Here is a 26,703-nt window from a genome sequence, read left to right as displayed (position 1 = left end):
TTTCATCCGAGTCAGTTGCAATTTGGTACATTGTGCTAGTATATGGCCGTTAACAACCATGCCTAACTAGGTCCATATCGGTCTATGGTTATATATAGCCCTCAGATAAATCGATCCCCAATCACACAAAAATTGGTCCATATCAAGTTCATAATTGTATATAGCCCACATATAAGCGGCCCCATATTTCAATTCTGGTTCTCTACGTACCGTGCACAAGTCCATGTCGATTCGTAATTATTTGTAGACTTACCTGTTCATAACTTTTTTGTCTAACATATACCACGTGTGGACTAACTCACAATTTAGAAAACGATGTTAAGAAGTTTTAAGACACCACAGCCCAAGTAATTCGATTGTGGATGACAGTCTTTCGTAAAAGTTTCTACGCAATCCATGGTGTAGGGTACATAAGATTCGGCCTGGTCGAACTTACGGCCGTATATACTTGTTTTTTTTTTTTTTTTTCATTTAAATAAACCTTTTAAATTAGATTTGAATGTGACCAATTTAGATTTTTATGTTGGGTTGTCACACGGATGATATCCTCAATTTCCATGTATTTTCAAAATGGTTTTATATATCACTGGAGTGATGTATCAATTAGGAATATTTTATTGATGGAATATATTTTTACAGTTGACCGGGAATGTGTATGTGTCATCTAATTTCTAATCCGGAGGGAACTCGATGTGAACATAGATTTGCAAATAACTGAAGAATTGTATACACACAAAAACAATAATTTTTTCTACAAAACGAAATTTTAGACCATTAATAAAATTGTTTCTTTAAAGACAAATAAATCGTTGTCCCTAAAATATTTTCTTTAGCCCAGCAAAACAAATCATCGCCAAAAAAGTAGTGAAAATGTTCTTTTTGGAACCGGAAGTGGTGAAAAATTGGAGCAGAAGCGATGAATTTAAGATTTCAGCAGCCGTTACACTGAATTTGCATCACTTCTAAAGGTGTGATTCCAATTCAGTGTTTTGGATGTGAATTAAAAAATATTGTAATATTTTGACAAAGAAATAATTTTTATAATTTTTTTATTGATTGTAATGAATACTAACGCTTGTCTGAAACGAATGAATTCTAGCGCTTGTCAAAAATTCGCAATTTTTCTAGATAAGATTTAGAATTTTTTTGCCAACATTTTGACTATTTTATTAATTCTTACATTAAAAATATGAAACAAGTGAGCTATAACAATTGAATGAAACGAACTTCCTGTGTAGTTACAATAAAGAACATTTTCGGGAGAACATTTTTGGAAGTTCTTTTAAAGTTGTGCGTTTGGAACAACTTCCAAATTTATTTTGTGGGAACTTAAACAAAAGCGAACTTCGTTGGTACATAATTTCATTTTCCAGAAAATACCTGTTTGCGTATATGTGACTACTGAATTTAATATGAAAATTATGGAAAACTCCTGATTTCACTGCTTTGGCATTGAGGCAAAAAGAACACAATTTTCGGCCACATTTGATCGTAATCCACGCTGCCGTGGTAGAAAACTTGATCGTGAGAAAAAAGGGAACATAAAGCAATTTATGTTCCAACAAGTGCAAAAGCTCATCGATGGAAAAAAAAAAACGTTTGATTGGAAATGGCCAAGGAGTAGTTTCGCTTGCATTAAAGTGGCCATTTATACACTGAAAAAATATTGTCGTGAGATCAAAGAATCCATGTCTTTAAAATACGAATGCAAATTTTGCTTAGCATAGAAGAGGCATTTCTCCAATATAAAGTTTTTTTCCTTGTCCAAAAGTCGATAAACTTTTCAATGAAGTCGTATTGTCTTTATAATTAAGTGATTTGACTTAAAAATGGGTATCATAACATGAAAGAAAAAATGTTTGGCCTAAAGTCAAATTGACTTTAATAATTCAGAAAAATTCTTTAAATTTAATGAAATTGTCTTTAAATTTGATGTCTTTTTGCATCTTGACTACAAGGCAAAAAATCGTTCAAATGTAGGACATGTTTTTCAAAACTTTTTTTAGATACATTTTTTACTTGAGACATATCATAATTTCTACTGGAAGTCGAGTCTTAATTTGGAAAACGAAGTTGTCGTTAACTCGTTTTGGAAGGACTTTAATAGCATACGAAGAAAAAAAGCTGAAAAAGCGAAAAATTAAAATTTGCTTCCTATAAGCAAGTACACAAAACCCATATTTAAAAGAGACGTGTGTCTTAAAAGTATCCTTACTTGTATTCTCCGCTTCTTTGGCTCGGAAACAATACCAACATTTTTAAAGTAAAGACAAAATCTTTGGAACCGGGCATGTTAGGTTAGGTTAGGTTAGGTGGTAGCCCAATATATCAGGCTCACTTAGACTATTCAGTCCATTGTGATACCACATTGGTGAACTTCTCTCTTATCACTGAGTGCTGCCCGATTCCATGTTAAGCTCAATGACAAGGGACCTCCTTTTTATAGCCGAGTCCGAACGGCGTTCCACATTGCAGTGAAACCACTTAGAGAATCTTTGAAACCCTCAGAAATGTCACCAGCATTACTGAGGTGGGATAATCCACCGCTGAAAAACTTTTTGGTGTTCGGTCGAAGCAGGAATCGAACCCTCGACCTTGTGTATGCAAGGCGGGCATGCTAACCATTGCACCACGGTGGCTCCCGGGCATGGTTTTTTTCAGTGTGGCAGACATATCTAAATCTGAACCGATTTTTCCAAAATTAATAGCGATTGCCTTTGTCTCGAAAAACGACCTTGTGCCAATTTTGAGGACGACTCAGAATTCAATTCTAAGACGATCGGTATACTAAACGATGGGTTTCTGACATTTCCTTCGTAGCGTTACATACAAATGCACAAACTTATTATACCCTGTACCACAGTAGTGGTGAAGGGTATACAAATACCAAATTGTTGATCATCTCAAGACGGCGCCTTACACCGAAAGAGTTTTCTTCGTAGAAAGAACTAAAAAATTCGTTATAAGTACGAAATTTGTCATTGTTGTACAACCAAAGAAACTTTTCATTAAAACAACGAAATGTTACATTCTTTTAACGAAATTTGTTCTTCATAGTTGTATGTAAAACTTTCGTAATTTTCATGAAATACATTCGTACTTTTTATGAAACAGTTTCGTACTTGTTATGAAAAATTGTCGTACTTCTTGTAAACAATTTTTAAGAAATTCTGTAACTGGGATGTGACTAGTACAATAGACTTTCATTCTCAAAATAATTAATATATAGACTTATATAAGAAAATCATTGTAAAAGAAGGATATATATTTACTTTAACATGTTTTTTGCATATAACAGGTTGGCTGATAAGTCCCCGGTCTGACACATAGATGGCGTCGCTAGTATTAAATGCATATTATATTTATATAGTACCAACCTTCAAATGATTCGTGTCAAAATTTGACGTCTGTAAGTCAATTAGTTTGTGAGATAGAGGGCCTTTTGTGAAGCAACTTTTGTTATTGTGAAAAAAAAAATGGGAAAAAAGAAATTTCGTGTTTTGATAAAATACTGTTTTCTGAAGGGAAATAATACAGTGGAAGCAAAAACTTGGCTTGATAATGAGTTTCCGGACTCTTCCCCACGGAAATCAACAGTAATTGATTGGTATGCAAAATTCAAGCGTGGTGAAATGAGCACGGAGGACGGTGAACGCAGTGGACGCCCGAAAGAGGTGGTTACCGACGAAAACATCAAAAAATCCACAAAATGATTTTGAATGACCATAAACTGAAGTTGATCGAGATAGCAGAATCCTTAAAGATATCAAAGGAACGTGTTGGTCATACCATTCATCAACATTTGGATATGCGGAAGCTCTGTGCAAAATGGGTGCCGCGCGAGCTCACATTTGACCAAAAACAACAACGTGTTGATGATTTTGAGCGGTGTTTGCAGCTGTTAACTCGTAATACACCCGAGTTTTTCCGTCGATATGTGACAATGGATGAAACATGGCTCCATCACTACACTCCTGAGTCCAATCGACAGTCGGCTGGGTGGACCGTCTCCGAAGCGTGGGCTCAAAAGTCCGCTGGCAAAGTAATGGCATCTGTTTTTTGGAATGCGCATAGAATAATTTTTATCCATTATCTTGAGAAGGGAAAAAACATCAACAGTGGCTATTATATGGCGTTATTGGAGCGTTTGAAGGTCGAAATCGTGGCAAAACGGGCCTATATGAAGAAGAAAAAAGTGTTGTTCCACCAAGACAACGCACCCTGACACAAGTCATTGAAAACGATGGAAAAAATTCATGAATTGAGCTTCCCCACCCACCGTATTCTCCAGATCTGACCCCCAGCGACTTTTTCTTGTTCTCAGACCTCAAAAGGATGCTCGCAGGGAAAAAATTTGGCTGCAATGAAGAGGTGATCGCCGAAACTGAGGCCTATTTTGATGCAAAACCGAAGGAGTACTACCAAAATGGTATCAAAAAATTGGAAGGTCGTTATAATCGTTGTATCGCTCTTGAAGGAAACTATGTTGAATAATAAAAACGAATTTTGACAAAAAAATATGTTTTTCTTTGTTAGACCGGGGACTTATCAGCCAACCTGTTAAGTACAAAATTTGTCACTGTTGTACAACCAAAGAAACTTTTCATTAAAACAACAAAATGTTACGTTCTTTTAACGAAATTTGTTCTTCATAGTTGTATGTAAAACTTTCGTACTTTTTATGAAAAACGTTCGTACTTTTTATGAAAAACGTTCGAAACTTGTTATGAAAAACTTTCGTACTTCTTGTAAAAAAATTTAAGAAATTCTGTAACTGGGATATGACTAGTACAATAGACTTTCATTCTCAAAATAATTAATATATAGCTTACCAACATACGTATATAAGAAAATCATTGTAAAAGAAGGATTTATATTCACTTTAATATGTTTTTTGCATATATTGTAGGTTACCAGAAAAAAGAATGTATTTATATATAATTTTTCCATACATTTGCATTTCTTTCCATTTGTTAGCATTTATGTGCCACCACAATACCTTTCTGGTCTATCAATCAATGCGTGATGCCACCATGGAACGTTGGGAAAAGGTAACCCATATATCAATTGGATTTGCCTGGACGGTAGCAGCTCTCTTTGGTATTGCAGGTTATTCCACATTTAGAGCTTTATCGCAAGGTAAGTGGATTTGCAATAATTCACAAGGCTATGTGAATACATGTGTGTATTTGTGTGTATGTCTGTTTATGTGTATATCATTATCTTTCTATACAACTAATACTAATAATATGCCTGTGTATGTTAAGTGGGGTAGAAGATAAAGTGCCCTAGGGATCTTGGTGGGATGAGCTCTGACATTTATTGCGAAATACTTTTATAGGAAATTGTGGTTCAAGCAAACTTTACTAGTTTTGATATCGACTATATGATATTCAATGATTTTAAATTGTTGAAATTCAAGTAAAATGTGGTTAGAAAATTTTCTTCAATTGCTACTAATTAGGAATAAATTTCTTCACAATGGAATGTCTTATAGGCCCAGTTTACAAGACAAGCACTTTCCTTACTAATAAGTAAAATAATATTACCCAATTTTTTTTTTCAAAATATTTAAGTAAATGGAGGTCATTTCTCTGTATAAGCCTCATTTATGCTGCATAAGTATCCAATAGTAATACGGTCAAATTTTATCCAGATAATAATCACAATATTGCTTTTACTGCGTTGCAAGCGGTAGTGTTTGAGGACTATCTACATATCTTTCAGAGAAATTATATCGTGTTTGTGTGCGGTGGCATTTTTTCTTCTCTGATGATTATCAACAATTGTTTGAACGATTTGCAACTTGTTTGCGTGTGTTTTAAATGACTGATTTCCACGATGCCCTGAAAGATGGCAAAATGGCGAAACTCAGCCATGTTGGACAGTGATGCCAATTTTGTGCTTTTATTACCACCGTGGTGCAATGGTTAGCATGTCCGCCTTGCATACGTGGGTTCGACCGAACACTAAAAAATTTTTCAGCAGTGGACTATCCAACCTCAGTAATGCTGGTGACATTTCTGAGGGTTTCAAAACTTCTCTAAGTGGTTTCACTGCAATGTGGAACGCCGTTCGGACTCGCTGGGTTGTTAAGGAATAAATTCTCTAACATTTGGATCCAATGACAAGTTCATGTAAAATTCATTGGATGTGATCCAAGTTTGCATTATTTCTGGATCACAAATTGGGGATCCAAACTTCATTTTTGGAAGTTCTTTTTTTGCTGGGTTGTTAAGGAATAAATTCTCTAACATTTGAAAAAATCGTGTATTTGTAATTTGCGTTCCCAATATTTTTTTGTTGATAAGCGTTGGATTTTTCAACAGGATGTAAAAAATTAAGAGGGACTTGCTCAGCTATATTTTATATTTTCCGACTAATTGTATCTTCCCCATATCTTGCTCACTTACGCATAATATATTTTGCTCATAGCATATATTTTTGTTGTTTAATTTTATTTTTTTCCCGGACAGAGAATCGAGCAACGGACCATCCGTTTTATAAGCCAACACACTATCCATGGGACCATGTACTGTCCCCAACATGTAAATTTTTATTGATAGAAATTTGAAGTATTCGAAGAGATAAACAGACTGTAGAAATAGAACAACGTTGGTGATACCCGTTTTTCAAGCGTTTTACTTTTTAGCATTTTCCAGCAGAAATATTATCCTTCCCCCACTTATCATTCTGGCATTAAATTAAATTCCTATTGGTTTTTTATGGTAATACGCACTTTAACCCATACTCAGTATGTACCATTACAAAGTACACATCAGCACTATCTTCTCAATATTAACCAATTTTTCAGCAGTGGACTATCCAACCTCAGTAATGCTGGTGACATTTCTGAACTTCTCTAAGTGGTTTCACTGCAATGTGGAACGCCGTTCGGACTCGGCTATAAAAAGGAGGTCCCTTGTCATTGAGCTTAACATGGAATAGGGCAGCACTCAGTGATAAGAGAGAAGTTCACCAATGTGGTATCACAATGGACTGAATAGACTAAGTGAGCCTGATACATCGGGCTGCCACTAACCTAACCTAACCTAACCATCACCAAATTTAGTGCTGATAGATTTCCAAACAGCACTCGATTTCATTTCTAGTGCCTTTTCGAAGAAAATAATCAACTTGGTGCTTTCACTTTTATTTAGTTTTTTTTTTGTTTGTTTTAATTTGAACAGTATTGAGTTTGATTGACCACATCTTTCCATACAAAAATTCTGATTAGTCTAAGCTCATCGAAATCTTAAGAACTCAACTATATTGCCAAATATAGAATTTGATTGTTATGAAGGGGGTATTGATCCTTTTTTTATTCAATATTGTGATTTAGGGTATTCATTTGAAAACTATAGCGACGGGTATAGAATTTCTGAACTTGATAAAGAAGTCATTAAAAACCTTTGCATTAAATTCACAAAGTACTCATATTTGACATAAGAAGAATTTCATCCGATCCGGCTGAAATTTGATACATGGTATTGGTATATGGTCTCTAACAACCATGCACTTGGTCCATAATTATATATAGCCCCCATATAAACCGATCCCCAGATTTGGCTTGCGGAGCCTCAAAGAGAAGTAAATTTCATCCGATCTGGCTGACATTTTGTACATAGTGTTGGTATATGGTTTCTAACAACCATGCAAAAATTGGTCCACATCGGTCCATAATTATATATAGCCCCCATATAAACCGATCCCCAGATTTGTCTTGCGGAGCCTCAAAGAGAAGCAAATTTCGTCCGATCCGACTGAATTTTGGTACATGGTGTTGGTATATAGTCTCTAACAACCATGCAAAAATTGGTCCACATCGGTCCATAATTATATATAGCCCCCATATAAACCGATCCCCAGATTTGTCTTGCGGAGCCTCAAAAGAAGCAAATTTCATCCGATCCGGCTGAATTTTGGTACATGGTGTTGGTATATGGGCTCTAACAACCATGCAAAAATTGGTCCACATCAGTCCATAATTATATATAGCCCCCATATAAACCGATCCCCAGATTTGGCTTGCGGAGCCTCAAAGAGCCAAAAATAATCTACCAAGATTTTATTGCCATAGAAAATTTTGTCAAAATTTTATATTTCTATAGAAAACTTTGTCAAAATTTTATTTCTATAGAAATTTTATGTCTTTAGGAAATTTTGTCAAAATATAATTTATATACAAAATTTTTTCAAAAATTTATTTCTATAGAAAATTTTGTCAAAATTGTATTTCTATAGAAAATTTTGTCAAAATTTTATTTGTATAGAAAATTTTGTCAAAATTTTATTTGTATAGAAAATTTTGTCAGAATTTTATTTCTGTAGAAAATTTATGAAGCATTTCATAATTGGAGAGTGATATTTTGCAAAATCTTCCAAGACATCGAGAATTCTACCAATCTACAAAATAGTAAAAAATCTGCCATTTTTGATAGACTCGTGTTGATAATTGTATATAGCACCCATATAAAGCGACCCCCATATTTCAATTCTGTCTCTATAATTACCGCACAAAAGTTCATATCGGTTCGTAATTATTTCTTCCCTATATATAGCAGTCAAGAATTGAATATATACGTATTTAATCGACCTTGGACTAACTTACAATTTAGAAGACGATGTTAAGAAGTTTTAAGATGCCTTGCCATCGGCCGCAACCCAAGTAATTTAATTGTGGATGACCGTCTTTAGTTGAAGTTTCTACGCAATCCATGGTGGAGGGTACATAAGATTCGGCCTGGCCGAACTTACGTCCGTATATACATATTTTTTCTAAATTTCTTCATTCAAATGGAAGTTCATTTGTAGCACAACTTCTAAAGCAATGTATAGGATCCAATGACAAGTTCATGTAAAATTCATTGGACGTGATCCAAGTTTGCAGTATTTCTGGATAACAAATTGGGGATCCAAACTTCATTTTTGGAAGCTCTTTTTTTTTGCTGGGTTGTTAAGGAATAAATTCTCTAACATTTGGATCCAATGACAAGTTCATGTAAAATTCATTGGACGTGATCCAAGTTTGCACTATTTCTGGATCACAAATTGGGGATCCAAACTTCATTTTTGGAAGCTCTTTTTTTGCTGGGTTGTTAAGGAATAAATTCTCTAACATTTGAAAAAATCGTGTATTTGTAATTTGCGTTCCCAATATTTTTTTGTTGATAAGCGTTGGATTTTTCAACAGGATGTAAAAAATTAAGAGGGACTTGCTCAGCTATATTTTATATTTTCCGACTAATTGTATCTTCCCCATATCTTGCTCACTTACGCATAATATATTTTGCTCATAGCATATATTTTTGTTGTTTAATTTTATTTTTTTCCCGGACAGAGAATCGAGCAACGGACCATCCGTTTTATAAGCCAACACACTATCCATGGGACCATGTACTGTCCCCAACATGTAAATTTTTATTGATAGAAATTTGAAGTATTCGAAGAGATAAACAGACTGTAGAAATAGAACAACGTTGGTGATACCCGTTTTTCAAGCGTTTTACTTTTTAGCATTTTCCAGCAGAAATATTATCCTTCCCCCACTTATCATTCTGGCATTAAATTAAATTCCTATTGGTTTTTTATGGTAATACGCACTTTAACCCATACTCAGTATGTACCATTACAAAGTACACATCAGCACTATCTTCTCAATATTAACCAATTTTTCAGCAGTGGACTATCCAACCTCAGTAATGCTGGTGACATTTCTGAACTTCTCTAAGTGGTTTCACTGCAATGTGGAACGCCGTTCGGACTCGGCTATAAAAAGGAGGTCCCTTGTCATTGAGCTTAACATGGAATAGGGCAGCACTCAGTGATAAGAGAGAAGTTCACCAATGTGGTATCACAATGGACTGAATAGACTAAGTGAGCCTGATACATCGGGCTGCCACTAACCTAACCTAACCTAACCATCACCAAATTTAGTGCTGATAGATTTCCAAACAGCACTCGATTTCATTTCTAGTGCCTTTTCGAAGAAAATAATCAACTTGGTGCTTTCACTTTTATTTAGTTTTTTTTTTGTTTGTTTTAATTTGAACAGTATTGAGTTTGATTGACCACATCTTTCCATACAAAAATTCTGATTAGTCTAAGCTCATCGAAATCTTAAGAACTCAACTATATTGCCAAATATAGAATTTGATTGTTATGAAGGGGGTATTGATCCTTTTTTTATTCAATATTGTGATTTAGGGTATTCATTTGAAAACTATAGCGACGGGTATAGAATTTCTGAACTTGATAAAGAAGTCATTAAAAACCTTTGCATTAAATTCACAAAGTACTCATATTTGACATAAGAAGAATTTCATCCGATCCGGCTGAAATTTGATACATGGTATTGGTATATGGTCTCTAACAACCATGCACTTGGTCCATAATTATATATAGCCCCCATATAAACCGATCCCCAGATTTGGCTTGCGGAGCCTCAAAGAGAAGTAAATTTCATCCGATCTGGCTGACATTTTGTACATAGTGTTGGTATATGGTTTCTAACAACCATGCAAAAATTGGTCCACATCGGTCCATAATTATATATAGCCCCCATATAAACCGATCCCCAGATTTGTCTTGCGGAGCCTCAAAGAGAAGCAAATTTCGTCCGATCCGACTGAATTTTGGTACATGGTGTTGGTATATAGTCTCTAACAACCATGCAAAAATTGGTCCACATCGGTCCATAATTATATATAGCCCCCATATAAACCGATCCCCAGATTTGTCTTGCGGAGCCTCAAAAGAAGCAAATTTCATCCGATCCGGCTGAATTTTGGTACATGGTGTTGGTATATGGGCTCTAACAACCATGCAAAAATTGGTCCACATCAGTCCATAATTATATATAGCCCCCATATAAACCGATCCCCAGATTTGGCTTGCGGAGCCTCAAAGAGCCAAAAATAATCTACCAAGATTTTATTGCCATAGAAAATTTTGTCAAAATTTTATATTTCTATAGAAAACTTTGTCAAAATTTTATTTCTATAGAAATTTTATGTCTTTAGGAAATTTTGTCAAAATATAATTTATATACAAAATTTTTTCAAAAATTTATTTCTATAGAAAATTTTGTCAAAATTGTATTTCTATAGAAAATTTTGTCAAAATTTTATTTGTATAGAAAATTTTGTCAAAATTTTATTTGTATAGAAAATTTTGTCAGAATTTTATTTCTGTAGAAAATTTATGAAGCATTTCATAATTGGAGAGTGATATTTTGCAAAATCTTCCAAGACATCGAGAATTCTACCAATCTACAAAATAGTAAAAAATCTGCCATTTTTGATAGACTCGTGTTGATAATTGTATATAGCACCCATATAAAGCGACCCCCATATTTCAATTCTGTCTCTATAATTACCGCACAAAAGTTCATATCGGTTCGTAATTATTTCTTCCCTATATATAGCAGTCAAGAATTGAATATATACGTATTTAATCGACCTTGGACTAACTTACAATTTAGAAGACGATGTTAAGAAGTTTTAAGATGCCTTGCCATCGGCCGCAACCCAAGTAATTTAATTGTGGATGACCGTCTTTAGTTGAAGTTTCTACGCAATCCATGGTGGAGGGTACATAAGATTCGGCCTGGCCGAACTTACGTCCGTATATACATATTTTTTCTAAATTTCTTCATTCAAATGGAAGTTCATTTGTAGCACAACTTCTAAAGCAATGTATAGGATCCAATGACAAGTTCATGTAAAATTCATTGGACGTGATCCAAGTTTGCAGTATTTCTGGATAACAAATTGGGGATCCAAACTTCATTTTTGGAAGCTCTTTTTTTTTGCTGGGTTGTTAAGGAATAAATTCTCTAACATTTGGATCCAATGACAAGTTCATGTAAAATTCATTGGACGTGATCCAAGTTTGCACTATTTCTGGATCACAAATTGGGGATCCAAACTTCATTTTTGGAAGCTCTTTTTTTGCTGGGTTGTTAAGGAATAAATTCTCTAACATTTGAAAAAATCGTGTATTTGTAATTTGCGTTCCCAATATTTTTTTGTTGATAAGCGTTGGATTTTTCAACAGGATGTAAAAAATTAAGAGGGACTTGCTCAGCTATATTTTATATTTTCCGACTAATTGTATCTTCCCCATATCTTGCTCACTTACGCATAATATATTTTGCTCATAGCATATATTTTTGTTGTTTAATTTTATTTTTTCCCGGACAGAGAATCGAACAACGGACCATCCGTTTTATAAGCCAACACACTATCCATGGGACCATGTACTGTCCCCAACATGTAAATTTTTATTGATAGAAATTTGAAGTATTCGAAGAGATAAACAGACTGTAGAAATAGAACAACGTTGGTGATACCCGTTTTTCAAGCGTTTTACTTTTTAGCATTTTCCAGCAGAAATATTATCCTTCCCCCACTTATCATTCTGGCATTAAATTAAATTCCTATTGGTTTTTTTGTGGTAATACGCACTTTAACCCATACTCAATATGTACAAAGTACACATCAGCACTATCTTCTCAATATTAACCAATTGCATCAGTTATTTGGTAAAATTTCACATTTCACACATTTCCTCATAAGATCAATTTTTATTTAAATAGCGGTTAGTACATTGAAAAAATATTGTCTTGAGCACAAAGATTTTATGTCGTTAAAATACGAATTATCACAATGGTCTAAGTGAGCCTGCATATAAATCGGGCTGCCACTTTTAACTAACCTAAATACGAATGCGAGTTAGAGAACTCGTTTCTCCGACACAAGCTTTTTTACGCATTCAAAAATAATATTTTGCTCATAAAACAAATTTGGGGTGATCATATTCTTTCTCTGCGTGTACAATAGGTAGACAGGTGAATTTCAAAATGTTGCATTGGTGACGATGCGTTATCCCCGATCAACATAACAAATTGGGCTACATACGGTCTACAAACACGGTTGCCACCCGTGCTAAATATAATCTACCAAAATTTTAAGAAAATTTTACCAAAAATCAACCAAATTTAAAAAAATGTTATTTTGAAGATTTTGTTCCAAATTTTGTGGTTAATATGAAAAACAGCTATTTTTTCTTCGACAGAAATGTTTTAATTTTTTTTTAAACGAAAATTATTATTTCTATAGAAAATTTTGTAAAAATTTTATTTCTATAGAAAATTTTGTCAACATTTTATTTCTATAGAAAATTTTGTAAAAATTTTATTTCTATAGAAAATTTTGTCAACATTTCATTTCTATAGAAAATGTTGTTCATTTTTATTTCTATACAAAATTTAATTTCATTAGAAAATGTTTCAAAATTTTATTTTTATACAAAATTTTGTCAAAATTGTATTTCTATAGAAAATTTTGTCAAAATTGTATTTCTATAGAAAATTTTGTCAAATTTTTATTTATATAGAAAATTTTGTCAAAATTTTATTTTATAGAAAATTTTGTAAAAATTTTATTTCTATAGACAATCTTGTCAAAATTTTATTTCTATTGTATATCTAGAAAATTTTGTCAAAATTTTACATCTATAGAACATTTTTTCAAAATGTTATTTCTATAGAAAGTTTTGTCAAAGTTTTATTTGTATAGAAAATTTTGTCAAAATTTTATTTCTATAGAAAATTTTGTCAAAATTTTATTTCTATTCAAAATTTTGTCAAAATTTTATTTCTTTAGAAAATTTTGTCAAAATTTTATTTCTGTAGACAATTTTGTCAAAATTTTTTTTCTATAGAAAATTTTGTCAAAATTTTATTTTTATAGAAAATCTCGTCAAAATTTTATTTCTGTAGACAATTTTGTCAAAATTTTATTTCTGTAGAAGAATTTGTCAAAATTTTATTCCTATAGAAAATGTTTTCAAAATTTTATTTCTAGAGAAAATTTTGTCAAAATTTTATTTCTATAGAAAATTTTGTCAGGATTTTATTTCTATAGAAAATTTTGTTAGGATTTTATTTCTATAGAAAATTTTGTCAGGATTTTATTTCTATAGAAAATGTTGTCAACATTTTTTTCTATAGAACATTTTGTCAAAGTTTTATTTCTATACAAAATTTTTTCAAAATTTCATTTCTATGGGAAATTTTGTCAAAATTGTATTTGTTGTTTTGATCTCAACTTTAAAACCATTGTGTTGACTAAACTACAAGAGTAGCTTAACTAACGGAGGAAAAGAATGTTTGTCAAATTTATTTGGGCAAAGCCCAGATGGTTGGATGGACGCACGTTTCGAAATTACCACATTTCTCATCAGCATCCTCTACTTGCAGCAAAACTATCAACCAATTATCAGAATAAATTCAGGCAGTTCGCTAAACCCAAAGTGAACCACACTTGAACCTTCCGAAAAAAGGTTTATGATATCCGGATTATGCCCAAAAAAATTCATACAAACATCTCTCTTTTCCTTTGCCACCATCAAATCATCGATTTGAGTGCAGTTGGCTGGGTTTATTTTGAGCGTGCTTCCTCTTACTTCATTCGTGTTTTGTTTTTTATTGTTGGTTTGTAATGTAATCCTATTTGTTGTTTTGATCTCAGCTTTAAAACCATTGTGTTGACTAAACTACAATAGTAGCTTAAACAACAGAGGAAAAGAATATTTGTCAAATTTATTTTGGCAACCATGCGTCCATCCAACCATCTTGCAGTCTATAGGGCTTTTCCCAAATAAATTTGACAAACATTCTTTTCCTCTGTTGGTTAAGAGTAGCTTAGTTTAGTCAATAAAATGGTTTTAAAGCTTTTAGCTGTTGAAGAATATTAAGCAAAATCTAGGAAAAAAATCGTCAAGAATTCTATCAATCTACCAAACGATGAAAAATCTAACATCTTTGGTAGCATTCTTCCAATTGTGGCAACCATGACTACAACTCCATCAACTTTTTTTCTGATATTGAAAAAGTCATCAAAGGGCACAAATACTAATCTACTGAGGATATCTATTTTGCAGGCATTGCAAAAAGTTGAATTTTTTTATATAGCCTGTACATACTATTTTCTATATAGCAAAAGATTACTTAACATGAGGTTTTAATGCGGTTTTGATTTCTAACCATATGTCAGTGAGCTTTGAGATTATTTTCTACCCTTTTTCAAATAAGCTGCGCTTACAGTAGTACTACATTTTTCCATATTTTCTGAAGGCATTTTCAGTTTGTCAATTCTAATAAACATTTCAAATAAAAATCTTAGCATCTTGTTTAAATTCCATGGTAAAGCAATGGACACTAAACCAAACCAGCAATAATTTTTTCTTATCAGTTAATCATAACACGAGCATATGTGTTTCTACTGTGTGGTGTTCCACTTATGAGTGTACAACATTATATGTTTTGTTATTTTATACATATATTTTGTTTATTTTTTGCCACAGTATGCTTGTGTGTTTAATTGTGTCTTGTAGAAAAAATCGTTCTTATCTGTTTTATGACCACCAAATTTTGACTCCGATTTTTGTGAAACTTCGCTCAGGAGAGTATAATTAACATTCTTACTCTGCATGATAAATGGATATATGTTTTACCGATTTGGGCAAAAATGGTCAAAATACCTGCATTTCGAAATCATGCAAGAATGACTTCAATTTTCCTAATCTTTTCATACATATCGGCCGATTTATCGTCTTTTGCGAAGTTGCCTAAAAATTGCTTCAGATTTAAATGTTTCCCACATTGTTACTAACATTGTGTTCCACCCCAATGCATTAGCCGACTTAAATTTTAGGTTAACGAATTTTGTCCAGATCGAGTCATATTTAAATGTATATAGGACAAAAACATTTATGTACACAGAAAAAAAAATTCACGAAAAATTTTCCAATTAAAATCTTAATTTTAAAAAAATATTCAATTAAAAATTTAATTACTTCAAAAAGTTTTTCAATTGAAACAGAAATCAGTTACTCAAATTAATAGTATCAATTAATTTTTTAATTGAGTGTCAATTATTTTTTTAATTGATACTTTCATTTCTGTGATTGAAGACACTTCAATAAAAAAATTAATTGGATCAATTAATTTCGTGATTGAATCAGAAAAACATTTTTTTGAGTGTATAGCACCTAACCCATTTGACGGATTTTATATGCAAATGGGGATCTACATAGTGGTGCAGGATATAACATAGTCGGCCCGGCCCGGCCCGACTATAAACTTTTCTTACTTGTTTTATTATAACTACTCCATGCTAAGAATTTTCGTATATAGACTAGTACTCAAACAGTTCGTACAAATATATATTCATGCACATATAGTAGTACAGGTATATGACACATACATATATACAAATATGTAAATATATTGATACTCAATTACTCGTCTTCCTATAATTACAAGAATTTTCTGCACCAATTTTCAAACTTGCACATTCTCAAGGTTCTTTCTTTACTCTTACACCTGCTTGTTGTCTCTTCCTCACTGTATTACATTATTGTTATTATTGTCGTTAATGTTTTTCTCTTTCTGCTAAGCACTAACAGTTCTTGTTATTGTTGTTGTTATTATTATCATTGTAATTTTAACACAAACAATTTGTTCAAATGAAATCAAATGCAAAAAATTTAATTTAATTGTTTAAAGGTGATTTACTTGAAAACTACTGCTGGAATGATGACCTGATGAATTTCTCACGTGTACTCTTCTCTATATCGATATTATTAACTTTTCCTATTGAATGTTTTGTCTCAAGAGAGGTATAAAGAAATTCTAAACAAAATAAAAAAACTGAAATTATTAACATACATACATTTATTTTGAAATGGTGAAGAGAGTAGCACTAATTTTCCTTATTTTATTTACATAGATTGTTCGAGCCATGGTCCATAGATTTATTCTGAAAGAACCCATTAGTGAACTGACCCAAGAAAAGGATCCTAAACAGGAAAAAGGCGCTGAAGTGGATGAGTATTCACGGAATATTACACTGGCTATTGTATTCAGTGCTTTCGTCATATCACCCATGACTGAATGTTTGGGTTCCGTGTTGGAACTGAATGTAAGTAGAATTGGCTTAAGACGGTATAGAGAATTCAAAGCGCGAAATGTTACAAAACAAGGGAAAATATAACATACGATTGCCATACGGTTGAGTGGCATTTCATATGCCTAGAATAATTTGCAATAATATATTATGGAAAAATAGGGGTTTATTAGTCGAAATTTGTCATTACATAAATCATGCGAAAAATAGTAATACATGAACTAAAAATTAGTTAACATTTCAACAATTATACCCCCACCATAGGATGGGGGTATATTAACTTTGTCATTCCGTTTGCAACACATAGAAATATTGCTCTAAGACCCCATAAAGTATATATATATTCTGGGTAGCTGTGAAATTCTGAGTCGATCTAAGCATGTCCGTCCGTCCGTCTGTTGAAATCACGCGAACTTCCGAACGAAACAAGCTATCGACTTGAAACTTGGCACAAGTAGTTTTTATTGAAGTAGGTCGGATGGTTTGCAAATGGGCCATATCGATTCACTTTTACGTATAGCCCCCATATAAACGGACCCCCCAGATTTGGCTTGCGGAGCCTCTAAGAGAAACATATTTCATCCGAACTGGCTAAAATTTGGTACATGGTGTTGGTATATGGTACCTAATAACCATGCAAAAATTGGTCCACATCGGTCCATAATTATATATAGCCCCCATATAAAGCGATCCCCGGATTTGACCTCCGGAGCAGCTTGGAGGAGCAAAATTCATACGATCCGGTTAAAATTTGGTACGAGGTGTAAGTATATGGTATCTAACAACCATGCAAAAATTGGTCCATATCAGTCCATAATTATATATAGGCCCCATATAAACCGACCCCCAGATTTGAACTCCGGTGCCCCTTGGAAGGGCAAAATTCATCCGATCCGGCTGAAATTTGGTACATGATGCATGATGTTGGTATATGGTATCTAACAACCTTGCAAAAATTGGTCCATATCGGTCCATAATTATATATAACTCCCATATAAACCGATCCTCAGATTTGGCTTGCGGAGCTTCTAAGAGCAGCATATTTCATCCAATCTGGCTAAAATTTGGTACATGGTGTTTGTATATGGTCCCTAATAATCATGCAAAAATTGGTCCACATCGGTCCATAATTATAAATAGCCCCCATAAAAACCGATCCCCAGATTTGACCTCCGGAGCCTCTTGGAGGAGCAAAATTCATCCGATTCGGCTGAAATTTGGTACGAGCTGTAAGTATATGGTATCTAACAACCATGCAAAAATTGGTCCATATCAGTCCATAATTATATATAGGCCCCATATAAACCGACCCCCAGATTTGAACTCCGGTGCCCCTTGGAAGGGCAAAATTCATCCGATCCGGCTGAAATTTGGTACATGATGCATGATGTTGGTATATGGTATCTAACAGCCTTGCAAAAATTGGTCCATATCGGTCCATAATTATATATAACTCCCATATAAACCGATCCCCAGATTTGGCTTGCGGAGCCTCATAGAGAAGCAAATTTCATCTGATCCGGCTGAAATTTGGTACATGATGTTGGTATATGGTCTCTAACAGCCATGCAAAAATTGGTCCACATCGGTCTATAATTATATATAGCCCCCATATAAACCGATCCCCAGATTTGGCTTGCGGAGCCTTAAGAGAAGAAAATTTCATCCGATCCGGTAGAAAGTTGGTACGTAGTGTTAGTATATGGTCTCTAACAATCATGCCAGAATTGGTCCATAATTATATATAGCCCTTATATAAACCGATCCCCAGATTTGAGCCGGAGCTCAATTCATCCGATCCGGTTGAAACTTAGTACGTGGTGTTAGTATATGGTCTCTAACAACCATGCAAAAATTGGTCCATATCGGTTCTTAATTATATATAGCCCCCATATAAACCGATGCCCAGATTTGGCCTCCGGAGCCTCTTGAAGGAGCAAAATTCATCCGATGTGGTTGAAATATGGTACATTTCGCTAGTGTATGGCCGATAACAACCATGCCAAAATTGGTCCGCATCGATCTATATTATATATAGCCCCAAATAAACCGATCCCCAAACACAGAAAAATCACGATTACCACTCGGGCCAAAAATAATCTACCAAAATTTTATTGCCATAGAAAATTTTGTCAAAATGTTATTTCTATAGAAAATTTTGTCAAAATTTTATTTGTATAGAAAATGTTGTCAATATTTTATGTCTTTAGGAAATTTTGTCAAAATATAATTTCTATACAAAATTTTGTTAAAAATTTATTTCTATAGAAAATTTTGTCAAAATTTTATTTCTATAGAAAATTTATGAAGCATTTCATAGTTGGAGAGGAACAGTTTGCAAAATCTTCCAAAACATCAAGAATTCTACCAATCTACCAAACAGTAAAAAAATCTGCCATATAAAGCGACCTCGATATTTGAATTCTGGCTCTATAATTACCGCACAAAAGTTCATATCGGTTCGTAATTATTTCTTCCCTATATATACCGGTCAAGAACTGAATATATACGTATTTAATCGACCTTTCTTTTGTCTACTATATATCCCGTACACTCTTAGAAAAATATGTTTTTCATATGTTCTGATATAAACAAAGTGTGTTTCGGGCACAATTTTAAAACACAATATATTTAAGTGCAAACATGTAATGTTCCTAAACTAACACTAAATGTTTGGGACATCTATGTTAATATGTTAGAATATATTATGTTTGGGGCATAAATGTTTCATAAAAATCATATGTGTGAATGCAAACATATATAAATTTACAAATTTCGACTAAACATACATATGTTGTGATATTTTATCCAAAGCGACAGAGAGAGTATAGAGAAAGAAATAGAGATGGAAACCGGGAGAGTTGACGAAAGATATCAACATAACATAGCGAAAGAATCAAAAGAGAATAATTTCTGTGAAACCGCTGGTATGTTGTTTCGGAAAACTGTTTTATGATAAGGCCAAAAATTTGATATGCTAAGTCTAAATATTATTTAATTTTAATAAAGAGAATGGACATTCGGAACCAAGAGAATAGACATTTGAAAAAAAAGCCTGTGTTTTCGCCTTGAGAGCAGCATTTTATGTATGTGTGGACATGTGTTTTGTTTATCATTTTGGCATTATGGGCACAATTTTTTTCTTGGTTCGTTTAAAGAAATCAGGGGTCTTCATAAAAATAACGAAAGGGCACTATACTCTTTTTAGAGTTGGGACAGTAAAATGAAATAAGGAGGAAATAGTGAAAAATTACACAGTAAAATGTATAAAAACAAAGTTTAGTTCCTCTTTATTAATAAGTAGTCCAAGAGGAGTTGACGGACACCTTCAAATATAAAAGCGGGCATTAAGTTCGAGTTTTGCAACTAAAACAATTTAAAAAGTTTATTTTCTTTAAAATGAATTAATTATTAAAGAAAAATAAAAGGCATTTTAGACCGATGGTGTTAAATGCTAGTAAAAAACTGTTCACGTCTAAATAAATTTATGTTTATATTATAAAATTATTTATGTATGTTTATACTCGACTCCACGTTCTTCTTTTGTTAGTTTTTGAATTCCTTCCAAATTTTAAAGTTTTGTACCAAAAACAGTTTTTTGTTACAAAATTGTTATTTTTGCAATAAAAAAATAATATTTTATCCAAAAATCAGTCAATTTCGTTTATATCAAGCACTGTTAATGACTATAAATCTTTAATAACCCACATTTCGAAGTTTCATTATAAAAATTTAATATAGTATAAATATAAATGTGTAAATTAAAAAAAAAGAAAAAAGTGTTCGGTCGGAGCAGGGATTGAACCCACGACCCTTTGCATGCAAGGCAGACATGCTAACCACTGCTCCACGTGGCAAACAAATGTAAGTTTCTGTTAAATAATGTTATGTTTGCATGGGCTCGTGGGCGCTGCAAACTATGCTATATAAATGTAACTTATAACGAGAATTATCTGCTGGTGACCATGACAGCTACGTAGCCCAGTGGATAGTGTGTTGGCTTACAAACTGTATGGTACTCGGTTCGATTCTCCGTGCAGGCGAAAGGTAAAATTTAAAAAAATTATGAAAGTGAATAATTTCTTCAACATTATTTGTATTACAGAAAAAGGTGCCAAGAATTAAAATATTTCGTGGAAGTGAAAATAACGAGTATGTTAGGGAATGAGCACAATCGTCTTTGGGAAAAATTCTTCCAAGCATATAATATTTTTGGGCTCAAAATGCTTCCAAACATATAATATGTTCACATAAAACAAACATATTAATGTTTCGGCAGTATCCAATAATATATGTGCTTCCTGCAAAATATGTTTGGAACATATGTTAAAGAAGCGATTTTTTTTGAGGGTGTATAGACTAACTTACAATTTAGATGATGTTATGCAGTTTTAAGATGCCTTGCCATCGGCTGCAATCCAAGTAATTTAATTGTGGATGACCATCTTTAGTAGAAGTTTCTACGCAATCCATGGTGGATGGTATATAAAATTCGGCCTGGCCGTATATACTTATTTCTTTTTTATTACAAAAGTTTCCATTGTTTTGCCAAAAACATACAAATGAATAGCAAGACATTTTTTTTTCAATTCTTTTTTTTTTCATTGTAATTTCACTCACTGTATATAAAGGGTGGTTAAATTGTAAGGTCCGATGTTGAATGTGAACCACACCTAAATGCCAAGTTTTTTTCCGAATTTTATTTGACATTTCTCTATTTCAGACTTACTCAATTTTAACCATGGAGAGATACACAATCCAACAACGTGTTAAATGGTTCCAAGAAATGGCAACAGTGGATGATCAATTTTCGAAGAAAATCATTTTCAGTGATGAGGCACATTTTCACCTCTGTGGTTTCGTCAATAAACAGAATTGCCGCATTTGGGCGAATGAGAATCCAAGAGTGATTGTCGAAAAACCAATATACCCATAAAGAGTGACTGTTTGGTGCGGTTTATGGGCTGGCGGCATCATCGGGCCGTATTTTTTCCAATATGAGGCCGGTCAGGCAGTTACTGTGAATGGTTTTCGCTATCGTGAGATGATAACGAACTTTTTATGGCCCGAATTGGAAGATATGGATGTGGACGATATATGGTTTCAGCAGGACGGTGCCACTTGCCACACAGCTAACGAAACAAAAGCTCTTTTGCGCAACAAATTCAATGGCCGTGTTATCTCACGTAATGGCGATGTCAATTGGCCGCCAAGATCATGTGATTTGACACCGTTGGACTTTTTTCTTTGGGGTTATTTGAAAGGTGTACGTCGGTAAGCCAGCAACAATTCAAGAGCTAAAGGATGAGATAATTCGGCACACTAGCAGCATAGAACCTCCATTATGCCTCAGCGTCATCGAAAATTTGGACCATCGGATGAAGGTGTGCCACCGAGGTCGCGGCGCGCATTTGGCCGATATTTTGTTCCATACATAATTGAGTAATACCAATATATCATAATAAAATAAAATTACAATAATTTCCTAATTAGTTTGTGTTTTATTCAAAATCAACATCGGCCCAAACCACCCTTTAGTTCTTATATAAACCGATCCCCAGATTGGGCTTGCGGATCCTCTTGAAGGTGCAAATTTCATCCGATCCGGTTTAAATAGGGTACGTGGTGTTAATATACGGCCTCCAAAAGATTTAATATAGCCCTAATATAAACACATCCCCAAATTTGATTTTCCACGCTTCCTGCAAGTGCAAATTTCCTCCGAACCGGTTTATAGGTTCATAATTATTTATAGACTCCTCTATATAAATCGAATCTGCGTCCATATGCATAAAGACCAACCAATTAAATTAATCTATGGTGGAGGGTATATACGGTTCGGTCTGGCCGAACTTACGGCTGTATATATTTGTTTGTAATTTGAAAACTAATATAAACCTCTCTTTCAGGGTCTCTTGGCTGCCATCCCTTTGGCCTATATATTACCCGGCCTGGCGTTCATACAATTGGATCCAAATCCTTTGACAAGTCGTGAAAAGTTACCTGCTTTGGGCCTAGTGGTCTTCGGTGCTTTAGTTACTATTTTAGGAGCTGCTGTACTCCTGCCCAGTCTCAGTGAAGATTGTAGGGCTGATATTGTGATGGGCTATTGTAAACAAGCCACCTCAAGTGATAATGTTACCTTAACGAATTAAAGTATCTGATATTAATATACATATACAATACACAACCACAGACAAACTCATACACATTATAATGATGATATTATTATACATTAAACATGGAGCAGAAAAATATGATTAAGCGAATATTGTCTGTAAGGGGTAAGATATAAAATTTCAAGGAGAATATATAACATCCCCATATCATAGAACTAATTTTCTAACATAATTTACCTAATTATCAAGATCATTTTCAGGGTGATCAAAAAAAAATTATTAGAATGAAATATTCTGTGATTTCCTTTAAAAATGTTTTATTTAAAATTTTATGATAATCCTTATTATTTCCTTCTCTCCTTGTAGCTATTCCCTGTAAAACAAAGAAGCTTTAACATATTTATATTTCAGAAATGTTTAATTTAATTTACAAGAAGATCTTGCAAATAATATAAAAATTTAAAGAAGAAGATTTACTTTTTAGCTAATTAAATTTTTGACTATTCTACTCACTTGAATGGTTTGGTAAATATTTGCAAGTTTTTCAATTAATCATAAAATTGCTCCTGAGTAATCCCATTTACCGATGTAATATTCTAGTCATACATAAATTATGTAGCAACTTGTTATATATGCAATACCAAAAAACCCCAAAATGAGCCAATCAATCAAACCAAAATTTAAAACATCCATAATCTTAAGATTTTACTGTAAAACTCGTAATCAAAACTAAAAGCAAAACTAAATACAGCAATTTGATCAAACCAAAAGGTATAGTTATTAAGGAATTTGCAAAGAATGTTACCTAAAATTAAAGGAGAAACGAAAAAAGTTAACAGGCTGGTATTGTCCAGATCGATAGGCAGGTATCTTTAGGATTTTAAAATGATATGTTTAGGATTTGATGAATAAACTATAATCTAAATAAGGAAAAAAGAAAAATACATGATAATTCATCGTTAAGTATTTAATTTAAGTTAAAATATAAGTAAAAGAGAAAATTTAATTTCGAAGAATTGATTTTTCCCCAGAAGCTGTATAAGCAAATATGATGGCATGGGAAACACAGTGAAAAAAATATTTCATACTCACCAATATTAGTCTCAGACCACATAAAGTATATATATTCTGGGTCGTGGTGAAACTCTGAGTCAATCTAGCGATGTCAGTCTGTGGAAATCACGCTAACATCCGAATGACACAAGCTATCGACCTGAAACTTGGCACAAGTAGTTGTTATTGATATAGGTCGGATATTGCATACGAGCCATATCGAACCACTTTAAGGCATAGCCCCCATAAAAACCGACACCCAGATTTGGCTGCGGATCCTCTTGGAGCAGCAAATTTCATTCGATGCGGTTGAAATTTGGTAGCTTTAGTATATGACCTCTAACACGTATTCAAAACTTGGTCCATATCGGTCCATAATTATATATAGCCCCCATATAAAGCAATCATAAGGTTTGGCTTGCGGAGCCTCTTAAAGGAGAAAGTTTCATCCGATCCGTTTGAAATTTAGTTCGTAGTACTAGGCCTCTAGGTTAGGTTAGGTGGCAGCCCAATGTATCAGGCTCACTTAGACTATTCAGTCCATTGTGATGCCACATTGGTGAACTTCTCTCTCCATGAGCGTAGCTTATTTGTGAAAGAAGAATACATGAGGATTAATCCGTTTTTGAACACATTTCAAATACTATTTCTTCTAAAGGGTGGTTAAAATTTCAAGGGCCGATGTTGATTTTGAATAAAACACAAACTATTTAGGAAATTATTGTAATTTTATTTTATTCTGATATATTGGTATTACTCAATTATGTATGGAACAAAATATCGGCCAAATGGACGCCGCGACCTCGGTGACACTCCTTCATCCGATGGTCCAAATTTTCGATGACGCTGAGGCATAATGGAGGTTCTATGCCGTTAATGTGCCGAATTATCTCATCCTTTAGCTCTTGAATTGTTGCTGGCTTATCGACGTACACATTTTCTTTCAAATAACCCCAAAGAAAAAAGTCCAACGGTGTCAAATCACATGATCTTGGCGGCCAATTGACATCGCCATTACGTGAGATAACACGGCCATTGAATTTGTTGCGCAAAAGAGCCATTGTTTCGTTAGCTGTGTGGCAAGTGTCACCGTCCTGCTGAAACCACATATCGTCCACATCCATATCTTCCAATACGGTCCATAAAAAGTTCGTTATCATTTCACGATAGCGAACACCATTCACAGTAACTGCCTGGCCGGCCTCATTTTTGAAAAAATACGGCCCGATGATGCCGCCAGCCCATAAACCGCTCCAAACAGTCACTCTTTGTGGGTGCATTGGTTTTTCGACAATCACTCTTGGATTCTCAATCGCCCACATGCGGCAATTCTGTTTATTGAAGAATCTACTGAGGTGAAAATGTGCCTCATCACTGAAGATGATTTTCTTCGAAAATTGATCCTCCACTGTTGGCATTTCTTGGAACCATTCTGCCCATTCACGACGTCCATGGTTAAAATTGAGTAAGTCTGAAATAGAGAAATGTCAAATAAAATTCGGAAAAAAACTTGGCGTTTAGGTGTGGTTCACATTCAACATCGGCCCTTACATTTTGAAATGGGTGGTAATTGAGAGCAGGTGCATACTACGAAAAAAAAAATAAGATCCAATGAAACCGCCGAACTATAAAGAAATTCTGAACTATTTGGTGGGAAATAGGAATTTAGTAAATCTTTACGCTTTAGTTCTTTATTTATTTATTATTATCTTATTTAATAATTTCCCCCTTTCAGTTCCATAAAATCATAAAAAACTTTCATCTTATATTGGAGAAATTTCATTTAAAACATAATGATTTCCATGATCTAAAATACAATAAAATTGGCTTTAGAGCCCTGATGGGTTCACTTTTTTGTTCGTGTATCCATTTTTTGTATGAGGCCCATGACATGTATCATAATATTAAGGATAGTTCTTCAAATTCGGTCCCTTCTACGCTTTTGTCGTGTATTCTTTTTTTATAATTTTCTATTGAATCCTTCTTTATTCATTAGTGTAAAATATGAATATAACATAACATTCAACCTAGGTCTTTTTTTATGTTCATAAATCACACAATCATTGGCATATCTAATCTACTTCTGGAAATCTTCTTTTACTTCATATAACAAACCAAAACAATTCAAATTGTCAAACTGTCTTTTAACATTGAAATATTAATTTATTATTTGAAAGATCTCATTTTGTTATAAATAATCCAGTTGTAAAAGAAATATATAAATGCTCATTGAATCTGCACAGATTTATTTATGTTGTTAGTACTTTTCATCTATAAAAAAATAAATAAATTAAATATACACCTGAAATGTATGTATATCTATCCATCTTTACTCTCAGATAAGTTTAATTAAAACAGAATAATAAATTTCACACATACATAGAAAATACAAAAAAACAATACAATCTCAAATACACACAAGTAAATATGAAGATATCTACTTGATATGAACTATGAACACAAATCAAACTGACCAAAACAATGAAGACAACTTTTTGTAAAATATTTAAAGATAAAATAATTTGTAGCAATATAAATGGAATTAAAATTTTGAATAT

At 33.4% G+C, this 26,703-nt stretch overlaps 1 protein-coding gene across 1 annotated transcript in view; it reads left to right on the top strand.

Annotated features, from left to right (window-relative positions):
• The window catches only part of LOC142240036 (putative sodium-coupled neutral amino acid transporter 11), a 143,394-nt gene extending 120,231 nt beyond the window's left edge, over positions 1–23,163 (top strand). Inside the window, exons 8-11 of the mRNA XM_075311758.1 lie at positions 4,978–5,139; positions 16,574–16,686; positions 16,797–16,988; positions 22,883–23,163. Of these exons, the coding sequence (XP_075167873.1) occupies positions 4,978–5,139; positions 16,574–16,686; positions 16,797–16,988; positions 22,883–23,128 (713 nt within the window). The 3' untranslated portion in view covers positions 23,129–23,163. The remainder of the gene's footprint in view (positions 1–4,977; positions 5,140–16,573; positions 16,687–16,796; positions 16,989–22,882) is intronic.
• Positions 23,164–26,703: the final 3,540 nt, after the last annotated feature.

Source organism: Haematobia irritans, chromosome 5 (genome assembly GCF_050003625.1).
Source record: "Haematobia irritans isolate KBUSLIRL chromosome 5, ASM5000362v1, whole genome shotgun sequence".
Classification (NCBI taxonomy): Eukaryota; Metazoa; Arthropoda; class Insecta; order Diptera; family Muscidae; genus Haematobia; species Haematobia irritans.
The sequence above is the reverse complement of the archived record's forward strand: the minus strand, read 5'-3'. Positions and strand labels throughout refer to the sequence as shown.